Here is a 19,741-nt window from a genome sequence, read left to right as displayed (position 1 = left end):
CATCCGCTTGAGATTTGTGCGATTTCGCTCCCTTTTGTCGAGAGAAATCCGCCCACGCGACTTGTCACCAAAATAACAGCAGCTGTGCGTTCTGTGATGAGCGCCTGTCTTAATTGGCGGATAGGTGCACTGTCTACGATTGATTAATCCCATTTCTCACGGCAGATGAGAACTGATTTAATCCACGCCGTGAATAGAGACCAAAGCAGGCCGCGTTTTCTCCACCGGCGGCCCACTTTCAGGAAATATTCCAATAGAATTAATGGAGATCTAAATGAGGATTTGCTCCCACTCAGATGCTTCTGCCTGGCAGGTGGCGAGTCAGAGAGGATCAGTATCACGGCGGCGGCGCCCGGTCCTTCTCAAGTCACCTGTGTCCGAATGTTAGCATTACTTGAGATAACACGGCCCGTGTTTGTGCCTTTGGAGGCTGGACAGGTGGTCGTAAGGAGAATGAAGTGGGGCCACGTGTGATGAGCGGCACGGATGCACCTGGGTCTCTGACGCTGAGAGATCAAGTGGAAGCAAGCGGAAGGGATCCCATCTGAAAGCTGACACTCACGGCATAACCAAGATGACCACGGCATCATCTCCACACGGTCGCCTTAAACCAATCCGTTTCCAACGGTGAAGAGTCTTTCTGTTATTATGTTAAGGGGACATTATTGTGGCACAATCACAGGTTAAGGTAATTGACTCTCCATAGCAACCCCTGATTTAGCAGGATGCAGGTAATTTAGGTGGACCTCTGGTTGAAGTGAATGCCTACTCCACTCGCCCTATTCCCATGGAAACCACACTCCTGTCGACCGACAGTTCCCCAGAATGGCACAGGATGTCAAATTTGCAATTACCACACAAAGAGGCACCAAATTACCCCAGTGACCATTTCCGCAAACAGATAAAAACAAGGTGAATGTTGTTTTATTATAAAACAGAAAATATTATTGCATCATGATGTGTACCTTGCTCAGCACCTGAAGTCTGAAGTTCTTTTTTTCTGGCTCTATTGTTTATTTTAGCTTCTATTAGCTAATTCCTTTGGTCTCATCTACCTGTTGCCATTTATTTCTGTTGTCGTAAACCAGAACCTGTGATTTTTGCTGTAACAATTTTAAGGCTCAGCGTTGCTAAATGTCACTTCAGACAGGGCGAACCTTCATGTCTGTGGTGGAAACAGCAGGAAATTGACAGAGGTGACGGAGGATCTGCTCGGAGGCCCTGCTGTTGGCGTGCACGGGGGGGAGGCTCAAGAGTGAGTCATGAGAGATGGACAGTTATCTTTAAAAGAATGATTTGATCGTATTTACCATGGCTAGTTTACTGTTTATGGTTTAACTTCATAGTTCTTCGGCAATGAAGTTGTTTCTTTTTTTAAGATTTGCAAAGTTAATTGCAAGAATCACTTTAAAAATGTTATGTAATGTAATGTAATGTTAATTTCATATTGACAGCTGGCACGGGAAGGAATTCCGTCATACGCATCCTTTCACCAGGAGAGAAATGACTGCATAAGTATTTGGACACGTGTTGATTGAATGATTGAACACGTGGAATACTTTGCTTTCATTCGAATTCTGTCTGATTATCACATTTCTCACATTAAATGACCAGATTTGTGTTCCCAAAAGTACTTTCAGTACATAAAAAACAAATAAATACTTCAAATTGAATAAAATAAGTCATACAGGGAACACTAGCTTCCATACTTCCAGTCAAAGGCATCTTTCTACAACAATGACACGTCTACCGGGGCCCCTCGCAGGGCCCAGCGGCCATTAAACTCAAGTTCAGCGCCCTTTGACGCAGTCACAACTTTTGTCACATTTCCTGCAAAATCCGACTCCGGAGGCACATCTGATGCGGACGCTCCGGTCGGAGCGTCACAGTTTGACCTGTGGTCCACCTGACAATCAGAGATCCCACCTGATGTTTCCCTCCAAGTGACGTTTGTGTCGTTCACACCACAGGAACAGATGTGGCAAAACACACACACACACACACTCAGGTTTGTGGGGAAAAACAATGCTTAACTGATAAACTATTTGAAAACAGTGGAAGTTGAATTAAAATAATAAAGGAGGAGGATTTGTTGCTTTACTTATTCGTGACTGAAAGCGAGGAAAGGTTGGTGTTTCCTGAGATGTTTTAGATGCAAAAGATGTGAATCAATGTCAGCAAAGTGGAGAAAAAGGCAAGTGTTTGAAGTGGTAAGAGTGTTAATGATGTTTTGTTATGAAGCTGTTCGAGTTTTAAATGCAAATTGCTTTCTGAATAAGCTGCATTAGATGCAACTTTAAGTCAGAAGATGGACAAATTTATTTGGAAGCAGATATTGTGGTTTTAAGCTGGGAACACCAAGAGGATGTCAAACAACTTACATTTTATTCATGTGGGCCACCACTGGAAGCTGTTCCTCACCTTTACTGAGCACATGTAGTTATTATTGGCAGAATTGTTGTATTTGATGCAACATGAAAACCATCACCTGCTAATTTTATTTTTAATTTTACACTAACTTAACACTAACTACAAACGACTTATTTCTAATTCAGTGGTTTTACGTTTTTCTTATTTTAGGATCCCCATTGCACGATAAGTACAAGAACCTACTGACCTACTGGTTTTACTTTGTTTGACAGGACCAAAAACCAACATCCGATCCTGTCGACGATGCTCGTGGGGCGGTGATAAGTCTCCACGCCAGCAGGGGGCGATGTCGTGTCTTTAGAAAGAGATTGTTATGACTGCAGCTGAATGACAGCTGCAAGTTAAGGCCAAGAAACCGACTAGTTTTCCTTTTTCCAGATGTGTTTTTTTTATTACAGTTTGTTGAAGAAACCACTACACTATTACTGTTTACAGCATCACTAGCAAAACGTTGTGCATATCTTCATTGTTCATTTAGTCGCTCACAGAAATGTGGTAATGTGAATGTAATTAGACCATTTTCCTCAGGTTGAAGCTACAGCACGCTGCCAAACAAAGCTGCTGATGCTCCAGTTAATAACAGAGCTTCCTTACAGAGCGTCTTCATTACACTATAGTCGTATTACAGGCTGCAATTAGGGCAGATCAGATTCTGGCGCTACTGTCACGACAGCCCCGAATCTGGTTTTACTTTGTTTGTTAGGATTTCCTCTCAGATGCAGAGTCAATCTGAAAAGATTCACAGCAAATATGAAGGGAGGGAAATTCAGAACCAAGCGAATACAATAAGAAAGAAATACAAAAGAAAAGCGAATTGACTTGGTGCTTGATTTCTGATGTTTCAACGTATTTTCACACACATGATAGCATATGGTTGCTATGGAGAAGGGATGCCTCATTTTGTCCATAATTACAGTTTATTTTAGTTTTTTTCTAATTGACTTAAGCAACCAGAGCTACATTGGAGGTCTTTGCTATCTTATCACTGATATTATTAGTGCTGATGTTAATCATTATTAATGGACATATTACCCTGACTCCCACTTAGCATCACCATTTCTCTCTCCTCGAGCTGGAAAAGATACAAAATCCTCCTGTATGCTCATAGAAATCCTGCCAAATTCTTCCAAAATCTGATCTGCTTGTCAGAGCTATTTTAATTATAGAAGGTATGGTGAATATTTAATGAATCAAGCTGATTGAGATGGTCTAATCCGCTGTTTGCTCAGGGATCAGAACGTGTGAAGACAGCAGCAAATGAAGGAAAGATGTTGTTTTATTGCTGATGTTGATGCGTATCCTTCGACACTCGCGCCGTTCCCCGGCTGACACGCGGAGGGTTCAGGCTCGGATCCCCGTTTCCTGTGTGGACTCTCCCTCTTCTCCCCGTTCCTGCACATCCCGCTTCACTGTTCAGTTCCTGCCCTGCCCGTCGGAGTGTTGACGGTCATTTGTTCCTCCATCTGGGCCCACTGATGGATTCGCCTCCACCTCCCAGATACCAGATATTCGCTGGTTTCACTGCATCTTCGTGTTATTAATGCGATGTTGTTTCCCTCCCTGGAGCAGATGTTTGAGATGGCAAAGAATATTGTCCCATTTCACACCCCACCCCCCCTGTAAATGGAGGGCTGAGACTAAGAAGCCATTGTAGCAGCTCTTCTTGGTCATCTCCTATTTTGAGTGTGAAGGTGATGGCGCCTCACCTTTTCCTACCAAAGGACAGGATATCACCAGGAAGAAACAGCTAGTTTAGATAAAAGTGATGAATATTTAACACCCCGTTTGGATTTTCATGTTGTTTTTGCCTTTGTGCAATGACATCAGTGAACTTTTAAGATTTTTTTTCTTCTTCCTTGTAGTTTAAAGGCCTTTTCAATCGAGGTAGGGGTGTTACATTTAACTTAGAAGTAATTACACACACTCCTTGCCTCCTTTGACGGCTGCTGTGACTCCAAACTCATGCTCCTGGGCTTGAACCCGTCTGCTCCAGCTGCTTGGATCTCAACAGATCACCTGTTTATCAGCCTGGAGCTGTGAAGAGCGCACTGCAAACACAGGCTGACCTCTCACCCCTGCAATCAGGCACATTTTAATTTCAAGCCCTTCACTCCAACGAGCCCGTAAGACGTCGTCATTCTGTGCATGTGTGGACTCGGTTCTGGTTCCACGCACGTTCTCACTCGTCATCTCTCTTTGAGCATCCTGAGTTGTACAAAAAAAGCCCCTAACGCATCCTCCAGGAGCAGCACGGCTGGATAATGGTGATTTTTGACGCTCCAAGCATGCGTACAAAAGGCCGATGAATGGGAAGAAGATGAAGCACTTAGTGATGCAGACTCATCTGAAGCCTTATTTGGGTTTTCTTATTAAGGGGGTTGATTGACAGGCCTCCATATTCATGTTTAGGGCTTTTGTTCACATTGAAGACTTCGAGTCCCTCTTTTCCATCTGATGCAGAAGGGGGGGGATAAGCGATCTAATTCATCACACATCCCCTCAAGTTAGTGTGCACGCGAGTCTGGCTGACTCTTTTCATTTCTCGCGCTTCTTTCAGGGAGGAAGACTCAAGTTTGGTTGCAGCTCTTTTGTGACTTCAGATGTGATTATTGATCTCATTATGCAGAAGAAATGCGTCTTGATTGTGAAACCTCAGAGACACCGAAGCTCCCACACTCAGCACGAGTGTTTATCTGCGTTGTGTGTGTGTGTATGTGTGTGTGTGTGTGTGTGTGTGTACACGCACCTGCGTCTGAGTTGCCCTATCAAAATTGGTTTAATGGTGTTTCCAGGTGCAAATCACAGTGCACCGTTTAGCTGTTGATTAATTCCCCCCTTTTTTAACACCCTAAATTCTCTCTTTAGCTGCTGGAATGGGCAGATTTGCTCGTCTCCCTCCATCCTCGGCCTCTCGGGTTCTTCTTTACGCCGTTCTCCGTGTTTTAGATTAAAAGACCCCGTTTAAAAGGTGACAGCATCACCAGTGACGTCCACACGGAGAATGCAGAGGAACTCTGACGCGCTGTTCCACAGCCCCTTTGCGCGCACATATAAATCCCACCGCGCAGCCAGCCGCCACCAAAGTCGAGGAGACGCCACGGGATTACGCACAAAGCCACCCTGAACCACTGGGAAACGTAAGTACTTTGCTTTCGAATCTGAAAAATTAAAACTTCTCAAAAGGTGCGACTTTGTTAATCTGTTTGAAGGGCGATTAAAGCAACTCAATTTAACAAAATCGCAGATTATCCCCGGGTTTTAAATATATTGGGGAAAGAAATGTATATAAAATAGATGTGATTTTAGATGCAGTCTAACTTGCTGAGTTGGCTGGGGACTCTGGGGCTCCTGCTGTGGGCGCTGCTCTGCCTGGGCGCGCTGACTGATGGATACCCGGTAAAACCGGAGAACCCCGGTGAAGACGCCCCGGCGGAGGAGCTGGCCAAGTACTACTCAGCCCTGAGACACTACATCAACCTGATCACAAGACAGAGGTGGGTGGGCTGATTACACCTTTCTGCCACAATACAATAGAGCGCGCCACAGCTGGAGTTCATTATAGGTTTGGACTCAAATCACAGCGTTGGCCTCTTTCTGACAACTAAAACAAATGTGTAAGTTCAGTTCAAATGGCTTTTATTTCTATCCGAGCTCTGCACAGAGGTCAGTCGAATTTTTAACTGGCGCGTTCCCTCCACATGTTATCAGTCTCCCCAGTCTACGTCCTGCAAGTTCTGGCTGCAGCTTTTTCAGGAACCCGTGCTGCCCATTTAACTCCAGCAGAAAATAAAATCCCTAAGCTGCCTGCAACCAGCCCGTTAAGGCAGCGTTTGAAGCTTTCCTCCCTGTCAGGGGCTCGGCGTTTAACCACCTCCAGGAGAGAATGTCCGCAGACACGTCTTATCTTCTCAAAGACAGAAAAGGACACACGGCCACCTGCCAAACATCTCCCCACGGATGAATCCACTGTGTTCATCGCCCGTCACTGAGTTTATCACTGGATTACATATTTAGGACACATCTAAGTTGGTGGTAAAAACCATTTATTTCCTTTCAGGTTGATCCCCTATAATCCGTCTTTTGGCTCTTTCTGTGTCTCAGGTATGGTAAGAGGTCCAGCCCCGAGATTCTGGACACGCTGGTCTCAGAGCTGCTGTTAAAGGAGAGCACGGACTCGTTCCCACAGTCGAGGTGTGTGCCGGACAGTGTGGCCTGCTGCCGTCACCCCCACGCCGTGATGACCCCGTGCTTTTGCTTCTCTTTCCAGATATGATCCATCACTGTGGTGATGCTGCCATCAGTGCCAGCTTCCACATCACTACTGCCCTGCCGCCGCCATCAGTCTGACCTGTAAGCATCCGTCACGCCGCCTACACCGAGGCCAGCCTGCGTCTGCCCCTTTACCAATGGGCTGCTAGATATATTCACCCCCATCCAGTTGAAATGGCTTCCATTATGTGCCATGAAAGTGTAAATAGCTGATTCAGTGTTGCCATCTGTGACACAAATATGGGGGAGGGCATGTTGATTGTACTGTATAATTGTGATATTAAAGGTTATCTGTTTGAAGAAATGCCCGAAATCTGCATTATTTCCTAATGGGCAAGACTAAACCAAATGTGAGCAGGAGCAAAAACGGTTGTTAATGCATATTATAATGCTCACAAATGTTTCTATGGATTAATTAAGAATAGAAAACTAGTTTAACTCTGTGTTTTGCGCATAAAAAGACTACTTAAATTTGGGAAAGCTCTGCCACACCCTTTCCGTCAGCCGAAATTCACGGCGTTACCACATGCTGCAGCTCAAGTACTCTGTATAATCGACTCAGGAAAATACTTTGCTAGTCACCACCAACGGGACGGAATGGGTCCGTGAACGCTCAGTGTTTGAAAACCTCCATTCAAGCCAGCAATTTTGCGGCGAATGGCGCCCTCCCGTGGCCACACACGCGAACTGCCCTCTCTGGAGGCACCAGTGCATCTCTGGGAGCTGATTGTAGCTGCACAAGTGGTGGCCAGACCCCACTCAAGTCAGATCAGCAGGTAAAAGCGACAAGGAGAGACACAGACACTCTCAACAAGCAGCACTGTGTGAAGAGCAAAACAATAGAATGGTCAATTAATTACCACCACTTTATGTTGAATAAACAGTGTTACCATGGAATAGCCATGGTGAGAATTTGGAAAAGATTCTTTCATGATTACATCACATAAGTCTTACGTATCTAGCTGAAGTGGGCAGCGACATGAGATGGACTGGTTGTAGTGGGACACGGACCTAAAACTGACTGGTGGGATGGAGGTCAAGTGGACTAGTTACAGAGACAGAAGGTCAAGTGGACTAGTTACAGAGACAGAAGGTCAAGTGGACTAGTTACAGAGACAGAAGGTCAAGTGGACTAGTTACAGAGACAGAAGGTCAAGTGGACTTGTGACGGCAGTTGAAGAATCAGTTGAAGTGGGACAAAGGCATGAAGCGAAATACACAAATGGTTTCAGAGGGTCAGAGGAGTTGGATGGGGACGGAGATGGTGGCCAGAGTAGGCTAAGGAGCCTTAAACTGGTCGAATAGAGAAGTTATTATTTATTGTTATATGAGTTTTATTTATTTACTCAAACTACTATGACAATTAGGTGTGACAAAATAAAGTAGTAAAACGTTACTTTGTGGGCTGCACCTCAGTTGCGATTGGTCGATCCGGACGTGACGCAGGAATGGGCGGGGCGAGCGACTTTGATTGGCGTGCTGTTCCTTGGTAGTCTGCTGCGGGACCAGAACAGACAGCTGAAGGGAGGCGGGGTGGGGTGGGAGTGAGTGTCCAACCGGGACAGTTGTTTCACTACCGCGAACTCACACGCACGATTCACAGGTAAGCCGCGATACGCGTTCAAAGACGTTTGTGCAAAGCGGTTACGAATCCATTCATGCGCTGCCAGCCAGATGGAGGACAAAGGCACTTTGGCGTGCGGGAGGTGCGGCGGAGTTTGACAGCAGACTCGGCCGCCCCGCCGTGCGTGCTGGGCTTTGTTCTGACAGTTTGCGCTGGGTCACCGTCGCGGAGCCGCGTCCTTTTCCCGTCTCCCTGCTTATCGCGAGGAAGGAGAGCGCGACGGGGCTGTGGTCGTCCGTGCGCGCACGCCACAATGGCTCGGATGGTTCACAAAAAAATGGCCGCACGTGTGGCGAGATCGGCGCGAGCGCTCAGTTGTTCGGTCATCCGGAGAGGCGCAAGCCCTCCGGCGTGGATCTGGCGCACGGCGAGGGCGCACGAATCCAGCGCGCGGCTGGATCAGAACCGCGGCGTCAATTGAAGGCGTGCGGAAATGGGGGTGGGGGGGGGGAAGAGCTGCAGGTTATTATGCAGACAGGATGAGGAGGTCGGAACGCGCCACAGTCCCGAGTGGAAGAACTAGCGCAGGGTGGTGGGCTGGAGGAGAAGAGGAGTGCACGTCTCAAGCATCTGCTCCTTTTATTTAAACTTTTGCTCTGAGCTGGACGCCAAAGTGGGCCGATGGGTCGGCACAGGGCAGGCCGGGCGGGGGCGCAGCCAGACGGCCGTATTGATTTTTAGTTTTTGTCCTCCACCGAGAAAAGCTCCGTCCAATCGCACCGCTCAATCCCGGGACCTCCTTCCACCATCGGAGCCCCCGGGGTCACTTGGCGACGCTTAAACCATTCGGCCCCCCAGCGCACGTGATGGGGGAAGCCCATGCACATACGCAACATCCTTGGGGATCCTTCCTGGGAGGGACTACGGGTCAGCGGAGCCACCGCCGGGCTCTTGTTCCATCCAGTCTCTTTCTCTTCCTTTCAGCCTCATAATGATCTGAAAATCCGATTTGTCGAAGTTAATATGAGGAACCAAATGAGGGAAGGAACAGGCTGAGACAGTCCAGCGCATTAGAGTAAAGCTGCAGCAGCGTCCAGGGGAGGTTATTGAGTCAGACCCAGATAACCACATTATCTAAGCTAAGGCCCAACTAACTCAGGATCTATTTTAAAAAAAACGCTCTGTAAAGTGAAAAAGTGGATAAAGTCTCAAAACATCCACATATTAGATTAAATTAATTCTTCTGGGGAGTTTAGAAGAGCGAAAGAATGTGTTGGAGGGGCCGCGCACACCTCTGGAATGCAACTTTAGGAGCCAAAAGTTGGGAAATGTGTTTTTGCTTAGTCTTTGACAGCTCGGGGGGAGGATAAAAGCAGGTTTTTGTCATCAAGTGTGCAAAATCCCCACCTTAAAAGCAACCGGCTGAAACTACGGCATCAAGTCAAATCTTGTGGAGCGCAGACGTAGAGAAGTAAACTCCCACCTCAGTATTTGCCCTGCCTTCTCCTTCCTGTGCTGGGTGGGGAGAGCACAAACTTCAAGACAAACGTGCTCCTGATGTTGGAGCACGCGGGAGCTCTCGGTGAGTCAGAAATCCAACGGAACCTCAGACTTTTCCATTATTAGGCAGCCACGGGGGAGATAGTATTTGGGGGAAAAAGGCAGGAGGACGAGGCAAAGCGGGAGTGACGCAGACCTCCCAGCCGTGAGCCGCTGGTGCGTCACTGGGTTGTGATCTCCACACCTGCTCCCCGCCCCGTCTGCGCCTCCCCGCAGGCGCGTCTGCCACCACCTAATTGCGTATTTGTCACCAAGTTACGCCACAAAATGACTAACCCGAGCAGAGATGAGGGCTTTAGCACCGAGGGTGGATGCGAAGGCGGATGCGTCTGCCTCTAAATTTAAACCCGTTTCACAGAAGCCTCAAATCTATGACGGGGCCCCTTTGATGGCGGCGGCGCCGGACGTGATGTCGAGGACATTTGGATGGAACCACTGTCTCAACTTTGCAGTCACATTGAGTCCCATTGCGTCATGTCATCGTCTGATACCCCCCCTCCCTCCCCCATCGTCTCGCTGTTGTAAAGATTGGGCGGATATTGATCTGCTGAGATGACCATCTCGGGGGGAGCGGCGTAATCCTCTTATCGGGCGGCCGCGCGAGCTCACGGAGTGACCTACATTAGAGCCGCCGGCAGGGTGATGGTGCGAGGAGGGACACGATCGGGCCGGTGGAGAGTGCTCTCTGCTAATGTTGTGGCTTTTGTGATTCTCAAGCCATTGAAAGAAACGGAGAGTGACGGCGGCTCTAAGAGCGTCCAGCCCCCCCAGAAGGTCAGAGAGAGAGGGAGAGTCCATTTATGTCACAGGAAGGTTTGGATTAGACGGAAGGCTCGTCTCCTCCCTCGCCAGAGTTCTTGGCCTTGTGCTCCGACTGAGAGTAAGATCACGACGTGCTGCCGCAGAGGCCGAATAAAAGGTAAAAGTGAGGTTTCTCCTTCGCGTGACTGGGAGCGAGGCAATTTCTTTACATATTTATGCTTTAAATAGCACGTGCACGTGCGCGCGTGCACGCACGAGTAGAGAAAACAGCCCCCCGATCCCTCCATAATCCCCCTCCGTGAGCTGTCCATCATCCAGGGGGCGTTCGGAGGCCTCTTAATGAGTCGGTCATTTCCGCACGGCGGGCCGAACGGCACGCGCCACACGTGACGTCCGGGGGGGGGGGGGGGGGGGGGGCGTGAAGTCAGGAGCAAAAAGGCCCATTAATTCTGAAAAGCAGCTTACGCGTATGAATATTTTAGCTCCTCTGCAAAAAAAACAACCCCAAACCTCTTTTTGTATTTGGTGAATTTCTCGCCTTTAATCATGGAGCATTCTAGCAAAGTGATGCTAGCGGATGGCGTCTTGAGTCGTAGCATAAAGACAGGCCGCGGCTACCTGGCGGCCCTCACAGCACCACGCCGACAGCGCTTTTGTTCTCTTCCAAGGCTTCCTTTACATTTCTCCTCTTCCAAGGCTTCTCACACCTCCACCTAATCTGGAAAGATCCTCACCTCCCTGAATAACAATGCGCTCGCCTCTGCTCCTTGCTCCTCTTTCTGCCGATTCTCCTCTCCTCCTTCCAGCTCTCTGCTCTCTGGAACCGATACATCCAGATCGGGTCCTCTGGTGCGGATGATTTGATCATAAATTGCTGCTTTGCCTTTTTGTCTCCATTAACATTCCTAAATGGGATATTTTTCACTTCCAATCAGCGTGCGGGGGCCTGATTGTAATCTGTGTTGCGTAATTAATTGACCTCCTGCTCTCTCCCTTCCCTCCAATCGGCCGTGATTGGTGAAAACACCCGGGAGATGATGAGCAGCACTTTCTCTGATCACCCTGTAGATGTTTGGGCTCATTTATGCTTCGTTCCCAGTTGAGGCTGGTTTTCAGGGCGGAAGCTGAGTGTTGGGTTCATTGTCTCCGGGGACGTGGAGATCAGGTGGGCGCCGGTTTCTGAGATGATCCCGTCTCTCTCCTTCTCTTTGAGGTGAGCGCAGCTGGCGGACGAGCGGACGGTAAGGCGGAGGTCGGCCCACCCCGAGCAGCACAGGTAAAAACACAACCTCCGCTTTGCTCTCTCCTGTTCCCATTTGCAACGACCAGAAAAAATCCAGAGGTTTGAATCTGGACAGACCAGTCCCTGCGGAATGCGCCCAGTCGCCTCAGCGACCCGCACCGGCGTTCACCCTCAGGCCGCGTTCAGACCTGTTGGGTCCGGTCGGAGGAGGGCGAGATTGTGTAATCCCGTGTTTTGTGGCCGGATTAAATTCTAACCTCCCTGTGTTGGAGGAGGGGTGGATTAAAGGCTGCAGATCTGCTCTTTGCACAGCTGCCTCGGGTGTGGGGGGGGGGGGGGTTGATGGACACTGGAGGGGGCGGGGCTTAATTTACCCCACCGGTTTGGCTTTTTCTCCGCGTCTCCGGTCCGCAAGTGTTGAGGATCGACCCCGGAGCGTCTTGAGCTCCGTCACCGAAATCGGTGAAATCCAGACGCGCTGCTGTGGAGTGGGGGGCAAGACGGAGGAAATGCCCCGTGACTCGAGGAGAGGGGGGTCGGAAACACTCTTTTATGAGATTACTCACATAATGACACACTCAAGTGGCGCGTGCACGTGTGCGTGCGTGCGTGTGTGTGTGTATGTGTGCACGCGCAGGTGATACCAGGGGCATCTCAACCTCAGGTGGGGTACATAAGAGGAGGGGGACTCAAATATGCCCCAAACAGCAGGGAAGGATTGTCGGATTATGGGTGTGTGTGTGTGTGTGTGTGTGTGCGTGGGTCGGTGGAGGGAGGGGTGGAGGGAGGGTATTAAAGCCAGCATAAAGGGAGGGACTGTGAAACCCATGTTCACATTTGTGTATCTGCCTCATTTTCTGCCTCTCCGTCTCTTCCCACCGCTCAACCTTCCACCTTCTTTGTGATTTCCATCCCTTTTCTCCGCTTTTCTTTTCTTTTCCTCATCCCCCGACCTCGACCCCGGTCCACTGTCTCTTGTTCCCTCTCTTCGGCCCCCCCCCCTTCTGTTTCGGGAGTTGACAGGGTCTGGAGGACTGGAGGACAAAAGGGTTTAAACTGGTGTTTTAGTGGTAACAGGCAGGAAGGAGTAGAGCTCTGTAATGGTCACAGCTATGGAGGACGCCTGTCCCAGTGGGGGGCAGCAGGAGACGGAGATGAACCCTGCGGGGCAGCCTGACGGGGCCTCGGTGTCCACCCAGCCATCTCGAGGTGAGGACAGAGGGATGTCTCAGGTTGGTGGTGTTGGGGTGGATGAAAGGCTCACATCAGATTGGTTGAGCACTGTTTAATGTTAATGATCTCTAAATTTGACACGTTTTCTTGACTAAACCGACTGCGCTTATAAAAGTTATGCTAACCAGTTCTAAAGTTGAAACATTTCCTCAGGATAAGAAGACATTCCTCAAATATTGACCCTCCTGTTACAGATGACGTCTTTCTGCTGCTTCTGCTTTATTTTGAAGGCTCTTTAGTATGAGCTCCGCTTCGTCCTGATTAGCTTCATTGTAGCTAACGGTAGCTTAAGTGTCCAGTGATTTAAACGCTTGCTTGTTTTCCAGCCATTTCAGCTTAGCTTTAGCAGCTAGCTCCTAATCTCCTGAAACACTTGGATCTCTGCTCAGAATGAGAGCTTCCGTTCCCGTGAGCGTTGGTCTATGAGAGGAAGCGCACACCAGACTCCATATTTGTTCAGGCGATGCAGACAGTCGGAGAGGCTTCGCTCCGTCTCCTTCCTACCTGCTGAGTCCAGGCGACTCCTGGTCAGGTGACGCGATGAAAAGGTCGCCATGGTTTGAACCTGGCGGCCACGGCTGCTGGTCCTGTGGCCGTCACGGGAACGGTTGGGCTGGAAAACAGGAAATTACGGTTCTTCAGATTTCAGGAGTCGCTGTTTTCGCAGCCGTGACGGCGGTTTAAAGCTACGCTGTGTTTTTCCGCGGATGTGTTTTTCTCTTCTCGGACGCTGTTTAGCTTAGATTGCGAAACACGTGAGACGGGCCTCATTTTGGCCGCGCCGCCGTCACGTGGTCAGCCGCCCTCGCCGCCATCCCTCACGGCGAGAATCATAAATATTTAGGGCGCGACGCGGGACGCTGTTTATGCTGTCCTCCTACTTCCCTCTGATGTCATCCCGAGGTTATACTTTACGACATACGTTGTAATTCAAACAATCTTCCTCGCGTTTTTGGGCGTGAACCTATCATTTTCCACGCCGTCTCCAATGGAACGATCTACGCAGCGAAATCAAAACAAGCAGTTTCTGCCAAAAAGGAAGGAATTAGAGAAAAAATAGCACAGTTGTTATTAACAAATACTAGAATCCATAGTGTCAAACCTTAGCAACAGCGTCCCGGCACCCACGGAGAGGAGCCGCCATCAATATTTGTGTAGCTATGACAACAATATATTTATCCTAAATAGTTGAGGAATAAAAACAGGACTTTTATTTGACAGTGGGAGTTGTAGTTTGAAGGAAGTTGAAGTCTGGGTGCGCCCTTGACCCAGGAGTCGAGGCTGAACATGATGGTCGTGGAGCGAAATTACAGTGAACCCAAGTGCTGACTGGACATTTTTGTGTATAATAACACACACACACACACACACACACACACGCAGGCTTTAGGTTATCTGGTTTATGGCTTTGACACCTGGCTAACTCCTCCTGTCTCCGTCCTCGTCCCCGTCTGCTCAGCCATGCAGCAGGTGCTGGATAACGCGGGCGAGGCCCCCGCCTCCTCGGGCGCCAAAGACATCGACCTGCTCTTCCTGCGCGGCATCATGGAAAGTCCCACGGTACGTTTCCCCCGACAGATCTGCCCTCCCAGCATATCTGCAGCACAGATACGGGAGCAAACACGGCGTCAGCAATAAAACGGTCAAAGGGCAGACGGCTCGATCAAAACAATAAAATTACCTTTAAGAACGACGGCGATCGTATCCAAGCCAGGCAGCATCATCATGTCCCCCCCCCCCCCCCCCCCAGGCTCATGAGCACACGGAGGAGGTGAAGCTGGAGGCGGTGCAGGACAACAACGTGGAGCTGGTGACGGAGATCCTGGGGGACATCAGCAGCCTGAAGGTCAAAGACGACAGCGCCGCCGAGCTGTCCCGGATCCTGCAGGAGCCCCATTTCCAGGTGAAAAAAAGTGCTGTTGGGTCGTGAAGCGGTGCCCAGAATATCAATGAGTCCAGAAGGTTTCAGAAGGTTTCAAATTTAAAGGCCAAAGTAACGCTCGCTGCTCAGTTCTGCCGCAAAAACGCTAAATATTAGCATGAAATTTGATCCTTTCCCGGTAACTTACCAGAAGAGGGAGGAAGAAAGAAAAATGCGACCATTAAAAAGCCAAAGTTAAAGCCAGTGGATGTTTTGATCCTTTATTAAAAACAACCATTTGATCTTTAATTGAAACGACGCGCGCACGCTGTAATATTAATGCTAGTGTACCAGTATAAACGTGCACCTCCAGTGACAGTCAGCTGGTGCACCAGTAGAGAATTCACCCCCAGCAGGGAGCCGTCGGCCCAATAGGAGCGGGGCCCGGTCGGGGGGGCCCCGCACCAATCAGAGCCGTCGGTGCTGTAAGCTGACGGCTAAGACCCCGCTGACCTACTGAGCGCCGAAGGGAGAGAAACAGTGAATCAGAGATGACGTCAAACTGTAGAAAACGTGAATTTACCGAACTTTCAAACTTTTAGTGGGTGATGAGAAATGGGGTTGTTGTTTATTTTCGTGCTCGTGGTGAAATCAATTTCCTCATCTGAATCCCCCCCAGTCTCTTCTGGAGGCACACGACATCGTGGCCTCTAAATGCTACGAAGTGCCGCCCCCGCCGGAGATGAGCAACGACGCGGCAGTAAACAGCGCGCTGATGCAGGCCGACGCCGTGCGCATGATCGGGATCAGGAAGAAGGCCGGCGAGCCTCTGGTGAGTGGAATCTGAGCATGTGTTGGGGGGGGCGGGGCACAATGGAGAACACTGGGGTTGCGGGAAGAGGCCAAACATCCTCCTCTTCTCCTCCCCCCTCCCAGGGAGTGACGTTTCGCGTGGAGAAGGACGACCTGGTGATCGCCCGGATCCTCCACGGCGGCATGATCGACCGGCAGGGCCTCCTGCACGTGGGCGACATCATCAAGGAAGTGAACGGGAAGGACGTGGGCAACAACCCCACCGAGCTGCAGGACATGCTGAAGGACTGCAGCGGCGGCATCACGCTGAAGATCCTCCCCAGCTACCGGGACGCCCCGGCGCCCCCGCAGGTGAGCGCACGCCCACGCCGGGCGCCGAACGCCAACACGAGCACGGGCTCGGCCCCGGCCGTCCCGCAATCCCCTGCACAGGAATGTGAACCCTGGGAGCCCTATTAATAACACTCCGTGTGCTATGTGGGTCACACTCGCTGGTTTTATGTCTTACACACACACACACACACACACACACACACACACACACACACACACGCACAGCTTGTGCTCCCTCGTGTGAAACGTGTAGCAATTAAAAGACTTCTCACTCCCGCGCACACGCTGAGCTCTTATGAGCTAATTGACATCAATTCAGAATTCCTAAAAAGGCAGAAATGGGATAAACAGCCGGAAAAGCCAAAGCTACGAAGCGAGCTGCTCCGGATGGAACGCCGTGTATTTTACTGCCTGTTTTATCGCTTCCTCTGCTCGGAAAGCACCGTAGACGCAACATGCACAGCTACACGTGCACCGTGAAGCACTGCCTTACCTCTACCTGCCCCAGGTGTACGTGCGGCCCTACTTTGACTACAACCCCGCCAGTGACAGCCTGATCCCCTGTCGAGAGGCGGGCATGGCGTTCGCCAAAGGCGACATCCTTCAGATCGTCAACAGGGAGGACCCCAACTGGTGGCAGGTGAGCTCTCCTCTCCTGATGGAGCTCTTGGTGACGTAGGAAGGCTTCAGGAGATAACCGGCGCGCTCTTTGGCAGGCGTGTCACGTGGTCGGCGGCGCCACGGGGCTGATACCCAGTCAGTTCTTGGAGGAGAAGAGGAAAGCTTTCGTCCCTCGAGACTTTGAGGGAGCAGGTGTGTGGACTCCTGACCTGAGCCAATGTGAATTCGGTGTTGAATGCGTTCACCCTCGTGCTGAGATTGTTAAACGACGTCATAGAAGTCGTGGTTAAATGGGCCAAACCTGCCCCCTTGTGGCCAACGGCCGAAACAGCTCAGAGTAACCAGCGTCTCGTCTTTTTAGGGATCCTTTGTGGGACCCTAGCTGGCAAGAAGAAGAAGAAGATGATGTACCTGACAGCCAAGAATGCAGGTCAGGATTCACCCCCATGCGGTGGTTCTAGAGTTGGGTTCTGGGTTCTAATCATATGATGCTTTTGAACAGAGTTTGACAGACATGAGCTGCAGATCTATGAAGAAGTGGCAAAGGTGCCGGCGTTCCAGAGGAAGACGCTGGTCCTGATCGGTGCTCAGGGCGTGGGACGGCGCAGCCTGAAGAACCGACTGATGGTGCTCCACCCGACCCGCTTCGGCACAACCATCCCATGTACGTCCCGCTCTGGGTTTCTAAATTCCGGGCCCACGCAGACGGAGCAAACCACTAACAGAACGCTGCTTCAGACACGTCACGCAGGCCCCGCGACAACGAGCTCAACGGGAACACCTACCACTTCACCACGAGGTCAGAGATGGAGGTGGACGTGAAAGCCGGCCGGTTCCTGGAACACGGCGAGTACGACGGCAACCTGTACGGCACCAAGATCGAGTCGATCCACGAGGTGGTGGCGGCGGGACGCACGTGCATCCTGGACGTCAATCCACAGGTGAGAGGGCGAGCAGATCCAGACGGGGGTCGGGTTTGTGTCCGCGAGGCGTTTGACCCGCTGTATCCTTCCGCCAGGCTCTGAAGGTACTGAAAACGGCGGAATTCATGCCGTACGTGGTGTTCATCGCGGCGCCGGATTTCGACACCCTGAAGGCGATGCACAAGGCCGTGGTGGACGCCGGGATCACCACGAAGCAGCTGACGGTACGTGGGCGACTCGCCATTAACCGGGACGGGTCCGGGCGGAAGGGTTGACGTCCTTGTTGTCCCCGAGCAGGACGTGGACCTGAGGAAGACGGTGGACGAGAGCGCTCGGATCCAGAGGGCGTACGGCCACTACTTCGACCTGACCATCGTCAACGACAACCTGGACAAGGCCTTCGAGACGCTGCAGGTCGCCGTGGACGGGCTGTGCTCCGACCCCCAGTGGGTCCCGGTGAACTGGGTGTACTGACGGCCGGCGCCGGGCCCACCATCGGGAGATGCTGGTCCTCGTCTCGCTGCGCGGCTTTTTTTTTTTTTTTTTTTCTACTCCGATCTCAAAGGGAAAGAGTGCTTATTTATTTTATAACTTTTTATGAAATCTTTCTATTCGACAGGGAATTCCAGCGAGGACGAAGCGGAAAATGAGACCCGCTCTCGTTCTGGGGCCATTTTCTCGCATTAAGTTATTGCTGTAGCAACATAGTCTGTGTTTTATTCTGGATTCGCTCCATCCCAGCGTGGACTGGGAGGACGGGAGACGGACCGGAGGACCGGAGACGGACCGGAGGACGTCCAGCCGCTCCCTGTCGGAGACCACTGGTCCAAACCTCTGTGTTTTTCAGAAGTCCGTCCCAAACTGCGACCAACTGGTCCGAGGTCAAAAAAGCCAGTTTGATCCCAGTTCCACCAGTGTGTGTGTGTGTGTGTGTGTGTGTGTGTGTTGGGGGGAGGGGGGGTTGTTCAGGTTTTTGTCCAAACTTTGTGTTCTTGTGCTAAACGTTTGCTCCGTCGTCGCTACGGGTGTTTCTGGGTTTGAGAGTCCGTCCACACAAGCCGACCCACTGATTTTGTACTTGTGAACGTGGCACAACTGCTTCCTTTATTCCTCATTTTCATCGTTGCGTCATGCCAAAGCCCCGATCCTCCTCGGAAGTCGGACATCCATAAAAGCCCGAATCCCACAGGAGCCGTAATAGGAACTCTAGAGGCCGACCCCTGTATCGTTTATCGTATCCTCAATGCTAATAAAATGTCCTGACACTACATTTAAGATGATAATAAAGTAACATTTCACCCTATAACAGGGTTTTTTTTTGTTTTTCTCCAATGGGTTTCAACAAAAGGACAAAGAGAAATGAGGGTTGTTTTTTTTTTAAACATTTTATTAATTAATGCAACTGACAGTCAAGCCAGAGAGTGAACTAGATTAAATGTTACATATTCACATTATGTCCTAACAGGGTTTACAGCATATCTTGTCTTTTGTAAGCGTACATGTTAACAAAAATACAAAGAAGAATTAAGTCAAAAAAAGAAACCAAAGCTCACCACTTTACAACAAGGACAAGGAGCTTAGCAGTGGATGTGGACAAGTTCAACTCGGCAACATAAAGACCCTCACCAACACAGGAATGACGGCAAATTCAGTTTTGGCATGTTGTGGTTTAAATAAGGGAGAAGTGAAAAATGAGAGCGATAAAGGGAGGTTTGAGCGCACGTGGCCGTGCCCGAGGGCGGGATGGGGTGGGGGGGGGGACTTTGGTCGCTTTATTGCTATGGCTTAACAACGGAAGAGAGGAAATGTTGACGATGGCTGACCGGGGGAAACCACGTAGAAGTGAAACGGGCGGTCCTGGAATCGCTCGTGCACGCGTGAACAAGCGGAACATCTGAAATATGCAGCTGATTGTCTTTAAACGATCAGGAAATGTCACTTTTACCTCTGAGTCCAACTCCAGGACACCCATACAATCATAGGAGGTAGATCCATGGCATCAAATGAAGATATAGATATATAGATGTGTGTACACACACACACACACACACACACACACAAACACGGGTCTGGGTGGGAGCTGAATGAATTTGTAGTGCATACACATACTTTAAATTTAAGGCCAAATA

The 19,741-nt window shown here is 50.1% G+C and overlaps 2 protein-coding genes and 1 long non-coding RNA gene across 4 annotated transcripts; 2 read left to right on the top strand and 1 right to left on the bottom strand.

The window, feature by feature from the left end:
• The first annotated feature begins 5,408 nt into the window (after window positions 1–5,408).
• On the top strand, window positions 5,409–7,003 carry npy (neuropeptide Y). Its single transcript, XM_057020035.1, has 4 exons — window positions 5,409–5,567; window positions 5,737–5,924; window positions 6,532–6,621; window positions 6,698–7,003. The coding sequence occupies exons 2-4, from the start codon at window positions 5,737–5,739 to the stop codon at window positions 6,717–6,719; spliced, it is 300 nt and encodes a 99-aa protein (XP_056876015.1). The 5' UTR covers window positions 5,409–5,567; the 3' UTR covers window positions 6,720–7,003.
• A 4,808-nt stretch (window positions 7,004–11,811) lies between these two features.
• On the top strand, window positions 11,812–18,918 carry pals2b (protein associated with LIN7 2, MAGUK p55 family member b). 2 transcript variants are annotated; one of them, XM_057020016.1, is made up of 12 exons: window positions 11,812–11,861; window positions 14,521–14,621; window positions 14,812–14,964; window positions 15,602–15,754; window positions 15,859–16,086; window positions 16,577–16,708; window positions 16,785–16,881; window positions 17,051–17,119; window positions 17,192–17,353; window positions 17,428–17,630; window positions 17,708–17,836; window positions 17,910–18,918. In XM_057020016.1, exons 2-12 carry the CDS (start codon window positions 14,523–14,525, stop codon window positions 18,084–18,086), a joined length of 1,602 nt encoding a protein of 533 aa, XP_056875996.1. In that variant the 5' UTR covers window positions 11,812–11,861; window positions 14,521–14,522; the 3' UTR covers window positions 18,087–18,918. The 2 variants fall into 2 exon arrangements, with proteins under 2 accessions (XP_056875996.1, XP_056875995.1); XM_057020015.1 differs by lacking the exon at window positions 11,812–11,861 and adding an exon at window positions 12,880–13,037.
• LOC130517862 (uncharacterized) lies at window positions 14,250–15,569 on the bottom strand. The gene is made up of 2 exons (XR_008947846.1): window positions 14,743–15,569; window positions 14,250–14,658 (listed from the first exon to the last, which is right to left on the bottom strand). It is a non-coding gene; the product is annotated as an uncharacterized LOC130517862 (long non-coding RNA).
• Window positions 18,919–19,741: the final 823 nt, after the last annotated feature.

This window comes from Takifugu flavidus, chromosome 21 (genome assembly GCF_003711565.1).
Source record: "Takifugu flavidus isolate HTHZ2018 chromosome 21, ASM371156v2, whole genome shotgun sequence".
NCBI lineage: Eukaryota > Metazoa > Chordata > Actinopteri > Tetraodontiformes > Tetraodontidae > Takifugu > Takifugu flavidus.
This window is presented reverse-complemented; position numbering and strand designations above follow the sequence as displayed.